Below are 19,111 nucleotides of genomic sequence, written 5' to 3'. Positions count from 1 at the left end.
ATAGCGGGGACTGACTTGGGGGTTAATCCCGGTTTATCGATGCAATTAAAAGCATCGTGCGAGGCGAGTTGTCTTCATTATCTACAGGGACAGTGTTGACACAGCCCCGGAGTGGGACAGCACCCGCGAAGTCTGTGCTCCGTGTCCGAGTTTGCATAATCTAATTGAGGCAAGGCTTCTAATTTGATTTTACTTGGAGCAATATGGGTTCAAATTGCCGTATAGACCCAGCACTGTTTGGCTTCTCGTCAATGATTCACGGCGCGTTACGTGGCTGTTCCCCCTCACGCCCTGGGCAGCATTCCACAATTCCCGGGGCCCCCGCCTCCCCTCTCCTACCCCTGCTGCTGGACACCTGCCCCCCCCTTTCAGATTTCACTAGCTCTTGTCTAAGTCAATTCCTATGTGCCTGCCCCTGTCACAGGGTAACCACCTCCCACCAGCTTGGAGGGACCCTACAGAGGGGAAATGCCCCGAGTGGGGAACAGACAGGCTGGAACCCACAGCCACCTGCCCCAACTTGGGGTCCATCTGCAGCATGGCCAGAGGAGGACTTTGAAGATCTTATTATACCTGTCTTTTCCCCATGATTGGCTGTGATTTTCTCCTGGTCATTTGTGCATAGTTTTTATGTTGGCTTTTTAAATGTTATCTTTCATTGTCTTTATGGTTAATATACAAAGTCTGTCCAGAAGGAATCCAGCCGTGTACTATTGTAAATAGAGACATTTATTGAAGAACAAGATGCAAGAAACACTGTACACAGGACAATGACACCTCAGTCCCCTTCAAAGTAGGCACCTTGGGACCTCACACAGTTCTCCCAGGCTCCATCAACTGTCCTGTTGTATTTTCCTGAATCTCATCAACCGTCTGAACTCTCTTCCCCTTCAAAGGCGATTTTAGTTTTGGAAAAAGCCGCAAGTCACAGGGCACCAAATCTGGGCTGCAGGGGGTCTGAGTCACCTGGGTGATTTGATGTTTCACCAAAAACTCTGCAGGAGACGTGTAAGCAGGCCTGTTGTCTCGATGAAGCCGCCAATCACCAGTTACCAGCGTGGCCTTCTGAGTCATCCGAATAGTTTCCACGGAGGGATGTTCAAGCTTAACACAAAATTTAAGGCAAATTCGTTGCTCTACTTGCTCAGTCACTTTGACTGTGACGACCACACAGTATATATGCTCACTCAACAGTGTCCACCACCCTCCCTGACTAGTACAGTGACGTTGTCACTGTCACACAGGTGCCTCCCAGTCCACCCTCCTTGGCTGCCAGGTCGCATTCGATGTGGCGCGCACTGTTCTCGTTACTTTGACAACGGCTGGACTCTTCCCGAGCACACCGCGCCCTATACCCACCGGTACTGGGAACCATTTCCAGAACCGCTCGGAGAGTTTTCAATCTTCTCTATCTTTCCTTTCCGTCCGCCTCCTCCCCAGCTACCCGCGTGCTTCTTCCTAACCCCTTCGCTGGCCCCGATGGCCCTGGCCCTCCGCTGTGTTTCTCTGCAAGTCATCACTGGTTTGCTTCGGTGGCCCTCTCTGCGTGTCCTGACTCCCACAGGGCTTGGTGCCTGGTGGGGTGCCCTGGGTGTGGGGGTGCTTGAACCCCATCTCTTCGGGGACAAAGAAACAGGCTGACGGAGCAGGGGTGCTGGGTGGTGATCAGAAATCAGATCCTTCGTCCTGCCACCAGGACATCCCAAAAGGCAAATGTCCCCGTGAGTTCATAGGACAGAAATTGCTCTTCTGTCACAGAGGCATTTCGTCTGAGGCCTGCCGGCTGCTGCAGGAATAAGGCTGACATGGAGACTCTTCGGCCCCACGAAGAGTTCTGGGTTCAAATCCTGCTTTGCCACTTGCTAGATGTGTGATTTATGGGCAAATCAACCAAACTCCCCAAGCCTCTGTTTCCTCATCTGCAAAATGGGCACGAGATCGCAGTCGGCAGCTGGCTGCACCAGGTTCTCCAATGGTTGAGGCAGTCCTTTGTCCCCTGAGCTTCCACCACCTAAAAGAACTCCCAAATTTTAAATTCCCTATGTCAGAGTATCTTCTGATCCTCATAATCACTCTGTTAGGAGAGCAAAATAAAATTTTCACAGGTGATGGCATTGAGACCCCGGGAAATCAATCCATTCATCCAGGTGACAGTGACAGACATGCAGAACGGGGCTGGAGCCGCACTGGGCCCGTGACAGAGGAGAGCAGGGTCCTGACCCTGTTTGCGGGGGGGCCTGGTGCGCTGTCCCCTGACTCTGGGGACCCGGGCCAAGCTCAGGGAGGCTGCACGTCTGGCCCCCACCAAGAGTTGCCGGGCCCTCCTTCTTGCACCGAGTGTGCACGGCTCGGCCATGCGTTCTGCCCCATGTGCGCATGTCCCCACTTCAGGAAGGAATTAAGATCCAGGAGCTCAGAAAGGCCCCTTCAGTGATTCCCTTTCCCTTCCGTATCCTGCCACGCGGCTTCGTAAGGGTCTGTTGACTCGGATCCCGCGAAACAGCTTGCGTGGGACCTGGACACCAGAAGATGGGCATGCCAGCATCACCCTGAGCAGAGGCGGCGTTGAGTTCTCCTCCCCAGCCACAGGTGACAGGCTCCCACAGGGTGTTTCGGGGACCTGCCACTCATGTGTCTGGCTGATGGCCCACTGCCAGAGGCCATGGGGCCCGTGGCCGGTCTGTCTCGGGCCGGCGCTCCGAGCACGTGCAGACGACGCATTGGAGGTGGAAGGAAAGTCCGTCCGTTTCACTGTAGGCCACAGGGTGCACCCTGCTGAGGGCCCTCCCTGTCACCTGCCTGGAGACAGCCCTAGTTCAGCCAGAGAGAGGCGAGCCAGCTGGATTGGACCCAGCAGAGGGGCTTGGGTGAGTAGGAACCAGTCTGTCCTTCCCGTCCCCCGCAAAGGGTTACGGTCAGTTCAAAGACTGTGTATTATTATTTTTGAATCTTCACCTGAGGTTATGTTTATTGCTTTTAGAGAGAGAAGGAGGAGGAGAAAGAGAGAGAGAGAAACGTCCATTGGTTGCCTCCTGTACGAGCCCCAGCCTGGGCTTGAACCCGCCCCGTAGGCATGTGCCCTGAGTAGGGTTCGAACCCTCAGCCTTCCTGTGCAGGCACAACACTCCCACCCACTGAACCACCCGAGCGGGGCCAGGCTCGATTTTCAGAAGGCACTTTGGTTGCCCCTCCCACACCCACGCAGGTTGCAGAAGGAAGGAGCTGCCCCTTCACTGACCTGAACTCCTCTCCCCTCCAGTTGGCCATTGCACGGACCCCCCACCTACCCAGCTGCCAGCTCTCCCCGGGAGCAGGTGTCACCCAGGTGTTATCTGCTCAGAAGCCATTTGCACAGGCACCCTGGCTGGGAGCGGGCCAGCAGGCCCTCCTTCCCTCCCCCAGCTTCCCACGGCCTCTAAGGTCCAGACTTCAAATGCTAAGGCTTCCCAGTCCTCCCCAAGCCAGCCTCGGGCCGGCCATCAGGGAGGGGACCCGCCGGCGAGGATGGGGAGAGGGCACCGGGTTTCTGGGGGAGGGTGCGCCGCGCACAGGGCTCCAGCTCCTGGTGCCTGGGACTGTTTGGGGGAGGCCTTCCCACTGGGGAGACGAGGGAAGGGAAGCATCAGCGACGCAGAGGCGCACAGAAGAGGTTTGTCCCTTCGGCCCTTGGGAGGCAGGGGTTCCCAGGACTCTGGGTGGAAGGGAGGCCTGCTGGCTCCCAGAAACAGCCACCTGTGAGCCTGGTGGGTGGCCCGAGGGGCGGGCGGGCCGTGGCGCAAGGAGGGCACCACTCACCCCTGCAAATGCAGGGAAGGGTCAGAAGCGAATTACCCGGCAGGGTCTGACCGCCCACCTGCCACCTTGGCCAGTGGGACCCAGCCTCCCGCCCTTGGGGCAAATGAGTGGGGCAGTGGAGCAGGGACCCCAGACCAAGGGATTGGAAAGGGCGTGGACCCTGCCTCCATCCCCACCTCCCGGTGCCCGGTCCCCCACCCCAACCTGTTGCTGCTCTGCAGGTGGGAGGGGGGTGGGGCAGAGGGGGGACCAGAACAAGCTGAGGGCGGGGCGAGCAGGAGGTGGGGCTCGCAGGAAGGGGAGGGGGCGAGGCGGGCTCCCTCAAGGGGCTGGGGTGGGGTGCGGGCCCAAAACAGCAGCCCCATAAATCTTCCGGGAAGGAATTAGTTAACGTGTCAATTAATTAAGGGAAAGAGGGTCCAACCCCAGTTAAGCTGGGCTCCGGGCCCAGGGTTATGGGGAAACCGCTGTCCACCCTGCCGCCCCCAAAGCGCAGGGGAGGGGGCACACTGGGTGCAGGCCACCTTTCTGAGAAGTGACTGACCGCTCGAAGGGGCAAGGCCGGAGGCAGGTGAGTGCGCAGACGTTGCAGACGGTTCTCCCTCCCTTGCATCCCCTGGGCCACCGCACCCCACCTGAGAGGGGACAATGATCCGCAGACAGGACCCTGGTGGTGCCCCCCGCACCAGGCGGCGCATTCCGGCCCGAAGTTGAAGACGGATGAGAACCAGTAGTTAAAACCCACATTATATAGTTCTGTCGGGTATAAAATTGCATGAGCTGACCCATATATTCTACCTGGAAACGGACTGGAGTCACTTAAAATATGGCAACGTCGATGGGGCTAATTAATTGGAAATAAGAAACGAAAGAATACAATTAAACGAGAACAGAATCATTTTCTAATTTAATAGAGGGACATTTATAAAGATCACAAGCTAAAAGGCATCGAATGATTCTATCGACAAGCTATTAAATCAGCCCCCGGGCCCCGGGTGGAGGAGGAGGCGGGCGCAGTGTCCGGCAGCCTGGGGCGACCCCGGCCAGCCTGGCGTGGGTCCCCAGAACTGGCCGTCCTCCTGCCCACCCGCTCAGCCCGGCCGCAGCCCGCGCCCCAGGCCCTGGGGAGCCCCACCGCTGGGTCCCAGGCTCCCCGGGGTCCACAGATATATTACAACAAAATCACTAATTAGAAAATGAAATTGTCAATAAAGTAACACCCCACCCCCCGCGGATACAATATCCTTAAATATTAAGATATTTTATTAGACCCATTTCCTAACAATAATTTATTGCAATAAAACAGACACCACAGGTCCCCTTAAATTGTCTTTTCATAATGAATAAATTTAAGTGGGCTAATTAATATATAAACTAGCCCAATTTGTCAATTTGATTTGTATTTTAGTTAATTGTGAAAGTAATTACCACATGGTCAAATTAACAGCTTTCTGGAAATGACCAAGCCTGAGGTTTTATTTCCTTCCTGGGTGAAGAAAATTCATTTTTCCAAGCTCTTGATGTGATGAATAAAAGTCATAAATCTGGGTGATTGGTGCAGGCAGAGTCTAAATGGCTTCATATTTCATTTTAGGTTTAATAGAAATATTCATGCTCTGTTTTAATGAAATTAAATTGAGGGGGGATGGGGCCGGGAGGTGGCGGTGGCCGGGGCTTAAAGGGACAGTGCGCGCAGTGCCCCCCCTACGGAGGGCCGGCAGCCAGGTCACCTCCACGGCAGCTCCTGCCTTGGGAGTCCAAGGCCTGGCTGCGCCAGCGCCAGCGGAGGCGGCAACTCCAGGGCCCCAGCCCAGGGCGGCCCTGTGCCCTTTCCCACGGCTTGCTGAGGTCACTGAAGGTCAGGTCACCTGGGTGCAGGTGCAGTTCTGCCTGTGGTCATCGCTCGGGCCCCAGCTGCCCGGGGAGAGCCAGGGCTGCATTCCTCTCCCCTCTGTGACCTGGCGGGGACACGCAGAGAACACGCGGCCTCCGACAGACACTTTGTGGACCCCCCAGAGCCCTCGCCGCACCCTCTGGGCCCTGCAAAATCCCATTCGGCTCTTCGTTCTGAGTTCACCTCACCTTGAAGGTGCCTGGGAGCCAACCGGGACCACGGGGGTGCAGGACAATCACCCCAAAGCCTGGGCTACTGAGGCCACTCCTCGGTCCTCAGAGAAAGCGGGGGATGTCTTCAGACCCAGAAGCTTTGCCACATCCAATCCCTCCGCAGTTTGGGGAGCGCGTGAGGTCCCTGGGGTGTCCCTGGGGCAACCCTAGGCCACAGGACCGTCCTGGCCCCGCAGCCCCTTAATGGAGCTGATCTCGTGACTTGTTGATTTCCCCTGAGCAGATAAGGCTTTGATGCAGTTCCAGCCAGAGTGGTTAGCTGATGAATTGACGAAAACTAATCAGCTTTATTGGGAAACAGGTTAAGGGCGCGGGCGTGTCAATAATTCTCAGCCTGACCCGCTCATCCATTAGCCGCGGCAGGCTGATTAGAGGGAGAAGGCCCTCCCACGTCTCGCGCTGAAATTGCTTTCATAAACTCACCATTATTAGCAGTCGATGCGAGCCGCTTAATTTAGAGAAGACACCCCAGGCATGTCACATCTATCATCCGGGTTTATGTATCATTATCTCATTTACAGAATGTCGCAGTGTAATATGTGTTTTTGGCAATAGGCTTGGCCAGGCGCCTGGGCTGCGGCTCTTTGTAGCGGCAGGGGGGGGGGCGGGGGGCCTCCTGCTTCCTTTGCCCCCGACCCCGGCCCGGGAACGGGGGCGGCTAAGGACCCTGGCTGGAGGACGCCTCCCAGGTGGTGGGCTGGGACGATTGGGAGCCACCACACACACACACACACACACACACACACACACACGCTCACATGCAAGACTCTCACGGTCACACCAGCCCTCACGCCCCAGCTCCCTCCCTCCCTCGTGTGGCCCTGGCGAGAGGCCCAGTGTCAGGATTTGCTCTGACCATCGGGGCCTGCCGGTTGGGAGTTCGGGGTTCTGCCCGGCGCCCCTCCCCCTCCCAGGAGCTCCAGCAGCTGCAGTCCACTCAGCTCTGCTTCACGCAGGGCATGTGGTCTCGCTGGGCACCGTCCAGGCCTCTGGGGGCAGCCCTCCGCCCAGAAGGCCTCTCTCCACCCTCCCGGCTCAGTGGGCGGGGGGCCTGACCTCCTGGGTGGCTGCTGTCCTCCCCCGGTGGCCCGAGCTCTGAGGCCCAGATGCGCGGGGCCACGGGGAGCTGGCCACCTGTTCCGCGGTAATTAGTGTAATGTAAGGGCCCGGCACCGGGTCCGCGCCCTCCTGGAGCGACAGACGGCGACTGCCACAGCCTCTGCAGCCTTTCGGTGGGATTTCCCAGACGGGCTGAGGGGAGGCCCGGCCGGGTCGAGAGGGGCCCACTAACGAGTCCATTAACCAAATGATACTGCCCGAGGCAGCGGGCCTGGAGAGGGAGGGGGGCAGGACAGGTTACGGGGGTCTTCCCTGCTCCCACCCCACCCCATCACCTCCACCCTCCAGCCCCAAACGGGGGAGGGGCCGTGTGCAGGAAGAGGGAGCCCCAGACTCAGCGGTCACACAGCCTACCTGCCCTCCGCCTGTGGCTCTGCGGGGAGGAGCCCAGCAAGGTCAAAGGCCATGGAGGGGACTGGGACTTAGTAGTGGACCTGGGTCAGAGCGTGGCCTTCGGCTGAGGGTCGGGGGGCACAGTGCCTTGGCTCCTCAGGGCCCGAGTGTGTCTGTCTGCCAGAGGGGACACCAGGATGCTTCTCACAGCCATCAGGGCTGCTGCATAGCCCTGCACAGGAGGGCCACCAAACACGGTGACAGGCTTGGGACATCCTGGGGGCCGCTGGGGCCACCGTGCGCGTCAGCGAGGGCGCACAGGGTCTCCGATTCCTCTGGGGGGAAGGACTTCCCGTTCAAATGGTAGGGTGGGCCTGTTGCCCTCTCCCCGCAGACCCCCGCCCCCAGAGAGAACGAGGGCCCCTGCAAACCAGCGGAGATTTGCACACAGGACCCCAGCCCCAAGTCTGCCCCAGGCCTGAGCTCTGTCCCTGGGCCTGGAACTCACACCTGTGGGGCGAGGCGGGGGCAGGGTTGAAGGAGGTGAACTTGACCGAGGGCACCATTTCCCCATCTCGGGAGGAGACTCGGGCTCGTTCTCCTGCTCTTTCTCTCTCTCTCTCCCTCCCCTCCCCCTCCCGCCAGCAGCCACCGCTTCTGCCACCTCAGCAACTGCTAAATAGACCAATTAGTGACGACTTCCTGCCATTACCCGCCGTGGAGTTGTACATTAGTGCGACTATTCAGCCATAATTTCGCGTCCGAAGGCACTAAAAAGTTCACGCGGCGAAGCGCTGAGGCGTCTGCGCCGTGTCTGTTGTTATTTGTGTCTCTTCCCCAAGGAGCCACCCCAGCTGGGGTCGGCGGCCAGGTGACCCTCGCCGCTCGCTGCCAGAGCTGGGGGCGGGGGACCGAGAAGGGGGCCCGAACAGCCTGGGGCGAACGCCACCTGAACAGCTACGCGCAGCCCTTAGAGAGCGAGCCCTGGATGAGGAGACACTTTCTGGTGGGCATGGGTGTCAGTCTTAAATAAGACGCCCCCACCTCGGCCGGGGGTGGGGGGCGAGTCTTACTCACCGGGAACTGCTCCTTCCGAGAGGGTCCTCAGATTGCAGCTGCTGAAAAAGCCGCCCTGGGGCGGATGTTATAAACCTTGTTCCCCACGACAGCCGGGACCTGCAATAACAAAATTAAATTCCATTGAACCCCTCCAGCAAAAAGACAGTGTTCTCCTGGAGGTGTTTTCTCTCCCTGTTGAGGGTAGTCGCCCCACTATGCGCCTGAAGGGCTCCGACAAGCTGCCCCTTGTTGCCTGAATCCTTGGGGTGGGGTTGTTCCTCTGGGAACCTGGCCGGAAAGGCTTCGGGTGCCAGTGGGAAGCAAAGCTGCCGAACTGATCAGCTCAGCTCCCTGCCCCAAGGGCCCCGGCCCTGAGGCCCCCACACCAGGCCCAGACTCCGGGGGAGTCGGGGGAAGCAGGGAGACCAGACAGCCCAGGGTCTGAGCATCAAGCAAAAACATTTTGCACCTGGAGGAATTTTCTAATAATAAGCGGCCTGTCGGTTGCCGGGTTTTTACCCCTTGAAATCCTGCAGCGTCCCCTGCCCTTTACCAGGCCCAGCAGAGAGGCCCCGTGTGGGCAGATTGTCCGCAGCCAGGGCTGGGCCCGGGACCGAGGCGACAGGCCCCAGACACCCCCAGATACCGGGATCCAAGCGTAAAAGGCAAGGCCGACAGGGAGGGGCCGAGAGGAAAGGCGCCCAGCGCGACCTGAGGCGGGGGCGCGCGGAGAGGAAGGGGACCTCTGGCCGGAGCCAAGGCTCTGCTCTGCGGGCTCCCACCCTTCCCTGACCCCTTAAAGGCGGGCGCAGGGGTCAGGGAGCAGGTTAGCAGATCACAGCACGAGGCTAACGACGGGACACCTTAGGCTCCCAGAGCTGTACTGGGGGCGGGGACGCCTGCTCGGATCCCCCGGCCCTGCGCTTGCCTTCCGGTGACCCCGCGCAGGTCCCTGCTCTCCGCGAGGAGCATCCTCCGCACAGTTCCCCGCGCCGGCTCTCCGCCCGGACAGGGCCGCTCGCGACCCGCAGGCTCGCACTGCCCCCAGCCAGCACCTTCTCTGGGGACGCGGCCGCCTGAGGTCGAGCACCACCGCCACCCGAGCCTAGGTCCTGACCCGGGGCGGGTGGCGTTGCGCCCCTGGGCCCGTTTCCCGCAGGAAATCCCGAGAGGTTCAGCCGCAGTTTAACGAAAGGGCACTGCCACCCAGAACACGAGTTCAGCAGGTCAGGCCGAGCGAGCTGCGCGCGGCCCAGGGTGTCCGGCGTGGGAAACTCGGCTCGGAAACAGGTGGGGGGCGCCAAGGGTTCTCCGCTCAGGGTCCAGCCACGGGCGCCTGCCGGGGCGCCCGCCAGCTACCCGCTCGGTGCGCCTGCCCCACTTCACACGCAAGGGAGCCACGCGCACGCAACGGCAAAGCCCACGCCCGTGTCCTACCTCTGAACCCGCAACATACCCCTCCATGCGTTTGTCTGGAAGAAGTTTCCAAACGCAGGAGGCCCTCGGGGTGCTGGATTTTGCGCGTTTGGACGTGGCAGCACACTCCCCTGACCTTTTAACAGATAGGAGCATTTCCAGCGGGGAACGGGGGTGCCAGCGGCTGCAAAAATCCCCGATTCTCATCTCTGGGTAGTGGGGGAAAGGGCGAAGGCAGAAGCATTCTAAACTCTGGAGGAAGGCCGTCTGGAAGAGAAAGGGTTGGGGGGGGGGAGCCAGGCTGTGGGAAGTCACACCAGGCCCGTGGGGCTGGCTGGGGGCTGGCTGGAGGCCGCCCTGGGCCAAAGGCGAGCGGAGGGACGGGAGACCTGGGACCGCCCTCCTGCTGGAGCAGACCTGGGATCGCCCCCCGCCCCCCGCAGCCCCACGGCCCGGCCTGCCTCCCCATCTTCAAAGGCAGCTGGGCTGGGCCAACCCAGAGCCTGGACACTGGAGACGGGAAGGGCCCACCCCACGCCCCAGCTCACTTCCCAGGCAGGAACCCCCACAAAGGCCCCAGCTTCCCCGACTGCTCCGTTTGCACGCCGCTGCGCAGAGAGAACCTCCAGGGTGTGTCCACTCGTTCTTAACATGTACTCGGTCCCTGGAAAGCCCTTGAGTGCCATAGAGTCCATTGGTCTGATGCGGGCTTTTCTAGACAGAGAAATAGAAATTCCCCCAAAATGAAGGAGTGTGGACATCCGGGGCGGCACTGCCATGGGAAGGGCAGCCAGGACCGGCAGCCGCCGGTCTCTGGGGTCACCTCCCCGGCCCCACTGGTGAGGACGGGGGGCTAAACCAGGTGAACCTGGGCCTGGGCTTCCGGTCTGTGCCCCAGGAAGCCGTCGAAACTTGACGGGGGAGGGGGCACAAGGGGGAGGTGGGGGTTTTTCAATTTGACAGCACCGTTACCATGGGCAGTGGAGGGAGCCCTCTGGGACTTACAAAACACAAGGGTCTTGTTGAGGGAGGGGGGTGTTTGGTGAGTCTAGCCTGCTCACTGGACCCCAGCTGAAAGGGCCCTGGGACCCTGTCAGGGGCTGTTCTGGGTGGGAGAGAGGGCGTCGGGCTGATCCAGGGAATTTAGGTGGCAGTCACTCCCCACCTCCGGCCTCCCCAGGCCGGTCGGTGGGTGGGAACCCTTGGGACCAGCTGACCTGTCCCAGCAGACAGACAGAAGGAGAGGTGACTGAGACCCAGAAAGGCCTGTCAGCCTAGCAGCTCAGCCCTCTGTGGGTGGAGGAGGGGTGGGGGGTCCCAATTGCTCTCTGTCTTAGGGAGGCAGATGACACCCAAGACTCCCTTCTGAGAAGGGTGAAGGGTTTCCTGTCCGGAACAGGTGGCTCTCAGCATCTCAGGCCTCTGCACAGCCCTCCTTTCCCCAGGGCACCAGGCAGGGGGCAAAGGGGACACAGGGGTGGGGCACTGGCGGGCCCAGGCCGGAGGGGTGGCCCCTGCAGCCACAGTCCCAGTCCCAGTCCTGCGGCTGAACAGTTAGCTGGGGAGAACAGTCCCAACCTCACTGACCCTGCCCTTTATAAAACGGAGGTTGAGGGAGATGATTCTAGAAAGCTCACGAGCACATAGAAATGGGTGTGTCCCCTGCTCGCCACTTAGAGGCAGGGCTGCATTTTTATTTCCCCAAGAAGATGTCATCGGAAGGCAGAAACCCCCTGTAAATGCGGTCATTCCTATTTGCCCGTGGATGCTGGGTTTTGCAAGGCTGCCTAACATTCACTGCAGGTCGAGGTGGCTCAGGGCGCCCTCCCAGTCTCCGGCTACTCCTGTGTGTCTCGCAGAACCACCCGGTTGCAAGGACAAAGAAACGCGACTCTCGACAACAGAACCCCTGCAAACCAACTCTCACGGAGGTAAAAGGCCTTTTGAGGAAAAACGACACGATCCCTACACAGTATTTACCTTTGGGAAAAACTCTCTCCCGTGCCAACCGCACCTGCTAATTTCACAGCGTTCCTGGTGCGGAGTGTGTCCCGCGCTCCGCCCCCCCCCCGCCCCCAGGCCCCTGCGGGCCCTGTGTTCTCCTCTCGGCTGCCGGAGAAGCCGCGCTTCCAGAACCTGAAACTACCCTCTCCCCACCCCCACCCCGCCTTCCCACACCTGTCCCGGGAGGGAACTCGCTCTAATGGCGCTACCGACGGAGCCTGGTGTTGGGGTTACCTGTGAGGTGACTCCGCGTAGAAAAAAAGCCCTTGTGTTTTTACTGTGAATATTTGAGGCATGGGGGATGGGTGGGAGAGACGGGCCTGGATTCTCACGCCACTATCTTGCTCAGCCTTCCGGCCAGTTTTCCCCGGGCGCTGCAGGCCCGAGTGGGGCACCCACAGCGTCGTCCGGCCTGGGTCAGCGCCGCCAGCCTCAGGGCAACGCCTGCCCGGGAGGTGGAGGAGGACTGGATGTCCTGCCAGCCCAAGGGGATCCCCTGGCAGCGAGAAAGAAAAGGGCTGCCACCGCGGACCTGCTGCATGCGAGGCGGGCTGGTCTCCAGGCCGCCCGAGTCTGCAGGCCGCAGGCACGCAGACGCTGCCCTCGGCGCCGGGGCCGGGCGGGGGCTCGCGGCGACCGCCGAGGACGGCAAACTGGCTCGCACACGCGCAAGGACGCGCTCCACACACGACCCCTGAAGCGCACAGCACTCTCCAGAGGAGGTGAGAGGGTTCCACCTGCAGAGGACTGGCGACAGGGATCCAAACCGCTGCCGCGCGTCGCGGAGACCTGGGAGCGAGGCCTGAGGGCCGGGGTCAGTCTTCTCCGCGCTGCAGCCACTGGGCAGGCGGCTGGCGCTGGAAGCAGGCAGCATGGGTGCCCCGACGCAGAAGTGGACGAACTCTCCCGCTGGCGAGGCGGCGGGAGAGGACGCGCTCTGCTGGCCCTGGGGGACACGGGCTCAGAGCGGGAACCAGTGTCTGGGAGTCTGGAGTTTGGCAGCCATGGGGGCCACCCCCGGGCACCCGGGGTCGCCAGTGCCTGCCGCCCTGCTCAGCACCCCAAGGAAAGCGAGCCGAGACCCTAGGCTACTTCTCACAGCTTTCCAACCCTGATCGCTGTCCCTCCCTGCCACCCTAGCTCGACACCCCGGGCTGTTTAGGACCCCGCGGCGCAGGGGCGGGGCGGCGGGCGGCCGCGACGGTGACAGGTGCGCCCTGCGACCAATGGCCGGGCCTGCGCCCCTCCCCGGGCCCCCCCACGCGCGCCAATCCGCGGCCGCGCTGCGCTTCAAGTGCGCGCAGGGGCGCGGGTCCCCAGCACGGCGCCAGCGGCCTCCGCCCGGCGCCCCAGCACTCGCGTGGAGTTTGTGCGAGCGCGTGGGAGCGCGGCCGGGGCGGGGCCCTCGCAGAGGAGCCTCTGGACATGGTCACTCTCGGCTGAGTTTCCGGCGGCGACTTTGATTATTGGCAAATAATCATCGTAACAATACCGAGCCCTCGGGCTTGCCACGCCACGCACAGACTCCTCGCCTCCGATCACGGCCGCGTCACCCGCCACCCGGCGCCGATCGCCAGCCCTTCACGAGCAGATGGAAAAATCCAAAAATTTCCGCATCGACGCGCTGCTGGCGGTGGACCCCCCGCGAGCAGCCTCGGCGCAGACCGCGCCGCTGGCCCTGGTCACCTCGCTTGCGGCCGCCGCTTCTGGCCCGGGCGGCGGCGGGGCGAGCAGCGGGGCGAGCGGCGGCTGCAGCCCCACGACCTCGGAGCCGCCAGCGGCGCCTGCCGACCACCTGCGAGCCGAGAGCCCCTCGCCGCCGCGCCTGCTGGCCGCACACGGCGCGCTGCTGCCCAAGCCAGGCTTCCTGGGCGCGGGCGGCGCGGGCGGCGGGCCCGGGGCTCCGCACCACCACGCGCACCCAGGCGCCGCCGCCGCCGCTGCCGCCGCCGCCGCCGCGGGGAGCCTGGCGCTGGGGCTGCACCCGGGGGGCGCGCAGGGCGGCGCAGGGCTCCCGGCTCAAGCGGCGCTCTACGGCCACCCGGTCTACGGCTACTCCGCAGCGGCGGCGGCGGCGGTCCTAGCCGGGCAGCACCCGGCGCTCTCCTACTCATACCCGCAGGTGCAGGGCGCGCACCCTGCGCACCCCGTCGACCCCATCAAGCTGGGTGCCGGCACCTTCCAACTGGACCAGTGGCTGCGCGCGTCCACCGCGGGCATGATCCTGCCCAAGATGCCCGACTTCAACTGTGAGTGCCCCGCAGCCCTCGGGCCCGGGGAGGGAGGAAAGCTCGGGGTAGGGGCTTCGGGCAGGCGGTTCTCTCCTGCATCCATCCGCCTCCACCAGGCACCGCCTTCCTCTGGCTCTCCGCTCCGAGGTAGCTCTGCCCGGGGCCTGCGAGGACTCGTGCCGGCTGCGCGGTGCAGGGTCGGCAGCAAATTATTAAAATGGCCACGCGCGGACCTTGCCTTCTCTCTCTTTCTACGGTCAGAGGCCGCTGGGGGAGCGAGGCTAAAATCTAATGATTAACCAGCACCCCGGGGAGAAGGAAGTGGCTGGGGAAGGAGCGGCTGGCAGCATCCTGAGTCTGGCAGGCCTGGGGGTCGGGAACCAGGCACTCCCATCCCGGGAAACAGGCGTGACTTTGCCCCACATTCTGGGGTCCGGAGAGACCCCCAGTCCCTCCCAGGAGAGAGGAAGAGAGAGAGAGAGAGCCGGGAGCAGCCGGAGATAAACGGGCCCAGAGACACCAGGGCCTCCCGGCCTTCCCCGCGCTCCACCTGCCTCTGGAAGGGCGCTGAGTCCACCGCGCGAAGCCCAGAAGGCGGCTGGGCTGACCTGACCCCAGCGGTGGCGCATGGGCCCATGTGGGTGGGGAGATGCGCCCTCCTTTAGGGACCCCACCACAGGGACTGTATGCGGCAGGTGCCCGTTTTGAATTGGGGGCACCCAACACAGAAGCGAACCCCCTCCCCTAGGTCAGAGAGAGGGAGGGCTGGCTACCTCCCACACGGACAACCGGTGGACTGAGAGCCGTGTGCCCGCCATCCCCCGCGTGGGACAGCCCTCGGAGGCGGGTCCTGGCTTTCCCGGCTCGGGGGGGCTGCGCACTGTGGAGAGTCCGGGTCTCCCCGAGGCCCCACCCGCGAGGCTCGGAGGAAGATGCACAAGGCTCTGTGCTTCCAGCGCCCAACACCCAAACAAAGAGACCCCATTGTTTCTGTCTGACTGGGTTTGTTTAGACTGAGGAGATGCAGGCATGGGAGAGGGAAAAAGCCAAAAAGAAAACAGAAATAAACACTCGCCAGCATTCAGATCCCTCTGTTAGAGGCCATGGCTGTGACTAAACAGAGAAAAGCTAGGGCCCGGAGGGCTGCCGAAGTCGCAGCTCTGTGCGAAAACCCCATCGAAGGCACCGTTTGCCTGTGGCTGTCCTGGCCTTTTTGCCCAGCCCTGCTCCCATCCCTTCCCATTGGGGAGCCTCTTCCTCCTGAGCCCCCACGAAGGAAAGGGAGAGCTCACTCTCACCTCTCAGCGGAGTGGGGGGGGGCTGCCGCCTGAGACACAGGTGGTCTCCAGTCAGCCAAACCCGGGGCACCCTTGGGGACCTGGTGCCCAGCACACCCCTTCGGGAGTTCTCCTTCTGACCCGCCTTTTCCCAGAGCCCGGGACACACAGCCTCCCACTGTGGGGGAGTCTCGGTTTCCACACTGGCCCCCCTGGGTGCTGGGTTCCAAAGCCACCCAGCCGCTTTTTCCGGCCTTCACAGAGCCCAAGGTCACCCGGGAAAACTGCTTAGAGCCGTGTCCCTTTGCCAACGCACTTCGCCCATCTCTGGCTCCAAATTTTGACCCGGAGGTAGCCGACTGGACACCCAGGCGGCTCGCAGTCCAGAAAGGAATGCGGACACGAGCCCTGAAGGGCAGTTAGGAGCCAGCCGGGGTGTGGAATGTGTCCGGGTGCCTCTCTGGTCGCCGGAAGACCCGTTCTACTCCTTTAATCGGCCGTCTGTGCTCTTGCAGGGCATTTCCCAAATGGTCCCTCCGGAGCCGGGGTTTTAATTAAAGTTGTCCTGCATTGTCGAGGTGGGAATTCGGGCCTTGTTTAGCTTAAAGCAGGGGGCGGGGGCCTCCCATAAAGCAAATTGCCCTTCCCGGGGGAGCCGCGGCGGGCCGGCCTCTTTTCTTCTTTCTTTCCTTTTATTGTCTGACGCTTGTCAGGCCCCTGGGAAATCAAGGGAAGTCTCGTTTTGAAGTCATAAAGTTCCCTGTGCTGGAACCGCGTGAAATTGTGTAAATAAAGTGCGGGACCCCCTTCAGTGCCAGGAAAGCAGAGTCCCCCCTGCCCCGGTCTTTCATTTGCATAATGAGCATCGTCCGGATAAGAATTCCAGTCTCCTCCGTCCAGTCCCCCCACGCCTGGGGGGCAGGTTGTCAAGAAAACATTTTCAGTGAGGGAAGGTCTCTGGTTAACACTCGCGTGTAGGGCCAGAGTTAGTCCTTCCTCCCTCCCGTCCTCCCTTCCTTCTAGTCCTTCCCTTTCTCCTCCCCCCTTTGTACTTAAAAAACCGGCACAGCCCCCGGCTGGGAAAGAAGCGGTGATTCCGGGGAGGCCGTTTGTTTCTGGGCCTGAGTTGAGGGAGGCGGGCGAGGCATGGGAGGCGGTGCACCCTTCGGGCCTCTGCTTCTGGCCTTTGCGACCCTTCCTTCCCGCCAGCGCCCCCCTCCCCGCAGGTGGAGAGGGTGCACCTGGGTAATAGGCTCTTTTGAATTGGACATTCGGGTCCCCAAAGATCTGGCCCCGTCAAACCTGAACCATCCACTTCCACCCAGCCTCGGAGCCCAGGCTCCAGCTGACTGGTTTCCTGGGGAGGGGCCGTTGACATGGATGGAAGGGGTGTCACGCGGTGGGCCCCATGTCGGGGGTAGGGGGCCCTGAGAGCGGGAACACAGCCAGGCTGTGCCTCACGCGGGGTCCCTCTCCGCCGGCCCCCGCAGCCCAGGCCCAGTCCAACCTCCTGGGGAAGTGCCGCCGGCCGCGCACGGCCTTCACCAGCCAGCAGCTGCTGGAGCTGGAGCACCAGTTCAAGCTCAACAAGTACCTGTCGCGGCCCAAGCGCTTCGAGGTGGCCACGTCGCTGATGCTCACGGAGACCCAGGTGAGCTGCCCGCCCCGGCGCCCCGACGCCTCCCGGGCTCTGGGGACACTGCCGCCTCTGCACTCCACCCTGCGGCCGGAGCCCCCCACCCGGGGCTGCTCCCTTCCCACCACTGGGTGCACGTGCCCCCGCCAGGCCAGGACTCCGCGTCTGTGCCCAGAGGTCTTACTCAGTGGGTTGGGGCGAGGCCCAGGGAGCTGCGTGTCCAGGCCCCTGCCCTGCCGGGTCCTGAAGCATGCCGCCCCAGGCCACTATCGGAGACAATCTGTTCCAGAAAGAGAGGAGGGGACATCTTGAGATGCGCAGCCTCTTGGAGCTGCCCTGGCCTTCCCCCACAGAAGTGGGGTGCTCCGCCGGCGGGGGCGGGGTCTCCATGGCCCCTGGAGTTTGACTCCTGTCACCTGAACCCCACTCGCTGCAGAGACTCGGGATGGAAGGGGGTGGGAAGGGCAGCGTCTGACCCCCTTGTGCCCCCAGGTGAAGATCTGGTTCCAGAACCGGCGGATGAAGTGGAAACGCAGCAAAAAGGCGAAAGAGCAGGCGGCGCAGGAGGCGGAGAAGCAGAGGGGCGGCGGGGCTGCAGGCAGAGGCGGCGCCGCCGCCGCGGAGGACCAGGGCGATGAGGGGCTGCTGGGGCCGCCGGCGCCTGCGGACAAGGGCAGCGCGCGGCGCCTGCGGGACTTGAGGGACAGTGACCCGGAGGACGACGAGGACGACGAGGACGAAGACCATTTCCCCTACAGCAACGGCGCCAGCACGCACGCCGCCTCCTCCGACTGCTCCTCGGGGGCCGACTCCCCGCCCCCCAGGCCCGGGCACCAGCCCCCGCCCCAGTAGGACCCGGCCAGCGACAGGGACGCAGGGATGCCTGGCATGGCGCCTTTCGCGGCCGCCACCGCCGGGCCTCCAGTTCCCGCTGCGTCCTGGGGGGCCTGCCCGCGTGGGCCACAGCCCCTCTCTGCCCTTCCATGGACTGAGAGAGCCAGGCCCAGCAGGTTCGAACTGGAACTCTAGTTCTTATCAGTTTAATTTCGGGTAGTGTGTGTGTGGGGGGCGGTATCTGCGAGAAGAGCCAAAGCCACCAGGGGCGGCCTCCCAGCTCCCCCGTCCCGAATGGAGAAGGCAGAAACCTACAGTGTTAAACCACCTGGAAACTTGAACCCTGCTCTGGAAACGCCATTCTTCTGAGTCTTGAAAAAAAGAGAGAAAAGGTTTTGTGCTTATGTATCTTAGCTGGGGAAACTATGTCATGGGCGTGCAGACTGCTGGAAATCTCAAAACTGTACTGTCTTTATTTTTGTACATTGTATTTATATATATATAAAAGAAACGTCTACTTATGCATGCTAAATTATTTAGCTTCTCCCATCGCCCGCGATGGAATGTAAAATAAATTGGTTTTTTACTGGATTAGCGTGCAGATCTGTTGCGGGGGCGTTAGGGCACCGGCTTTACCGTTTTTGTTGTTGAGGGATGGTGGTCCCCACCCACCCCCACCCTCCCCGGGGCAATTCCCAGCTGGAGGTGAGAATATGGATCTCGGATCGCAGCCGGGTGTGAGGACCGCCTCCTCCTTCTGCGCTCTGAGCGGGCGGGGAACTGGATTCCGCTGCTGGCGAGTCGCAGGTGCGAAGTGCCGGGAAAAGCACCTGAGGCCAGGTGTGCGCGGGTCCGGATGCCTGGCTCGCATGTGTCCCGGATGCCGAACCCCAGGAGAGCGACTCTGGATCTGTGTTTGTTTTCCTGCTTTCTCGAGGGTCTTCTCGCTTCCCTGGCGCTCCGAAATGGAGACGCCCTCTGAGTACTGCAGAAAAGAAGCGGGACTAGCTCTCGGGGTCGGTGTGGTCGGGCGCCCGCTATCGCGCGTTTCACCGATAGGGTCGCGGAGGGCTGCACTTCTCCTTCCCCAGCGAGGGAACCCCGCCCCCCCCCACCCCCCGGCCCGAGCGCCGGCCCGGCCCGGTGTTCTCGGATCTGCGCGCCAACGTCCGTGCTGACGGAGAAGGCGACAGCAAGGCTTCGCGCCCGGCCTGCTCCGGGCTAACAAACCGCCGCGGCGCGCCATCAATCACCCGCCGGCCCGCGCATGTGTGCCGCAC

At 62.1% G+C, this 19,111-nt stretch overlaps 1 protein-coding gene and 1 long non-coding RNA gene across 2 annotated transcripts; one reads left to right on the top strand and one right to left on the bottom strand.

The window, feature by feature from the left end:
• Positions 1-8,197: 8,197 nt before the first annotated feature.
• On the bottom strand, positions 8,198-10,007 carry LOC118989384 (uncharacterized). Its single transcript, XR_005067004.1, has 3 exons — positions 9,871-10,007; positions 8,452-8,550; positions 8,198-8,358 (listed from the first exon to the last, which is right to left on the bottom strand). It is a non-coding gene; the product is annotated as an uncharacterized LOC118989384 (long non-coding RNA).
• A 3,433-nt stretch (positions 10,008-13,440) lies between these two features.
• Positions 13,441-18,353, top strand: MNX1 (motor neuron and pancreas homeobox 1). Its single transcript, XM_037049511.1, has 3 exons — positions 13,441-14,102; positions 16,852-17,012; positions 17,490-18,353. The coding sequence occupies exons 1-3, from the start codon at positions 13,445-13,447 to the stop codon at positions 17,847-17,849; spliced, it is 1,179 nt and encodes a 392-aa protein (XP_036905406.1). The 5' UTR covers positions 13,441-13,444; the 3' UTR covers positions 17,850-18,353.
• The last annotated feature ends 758 nt before the right edge of the window (positions 18,354-19,111 follow it).

This window comes from Sturnira hondurensis, unplaced genomic scaffold (genome assembly GCF_014824575.4).
Source record: "Sturnira hondurensis isolate 20B ecotype Veracruz unplaced genomic scaffold, ASM1482457v3 Scaffold0006496, whole genome shotgun sequence".
NCBI classification, from domain to species: domain Eukaryota; kingdom Metazoa; phylum Chordata; class Mammalia; order Chiroptera; family Phyllostomidae; genus Sturnira; species Sturnira hondurensis.
Note: the sequence above shows the minus strand (reverse complement) of the source record. Positions and strands in the feature narration are given on the sequence as shown.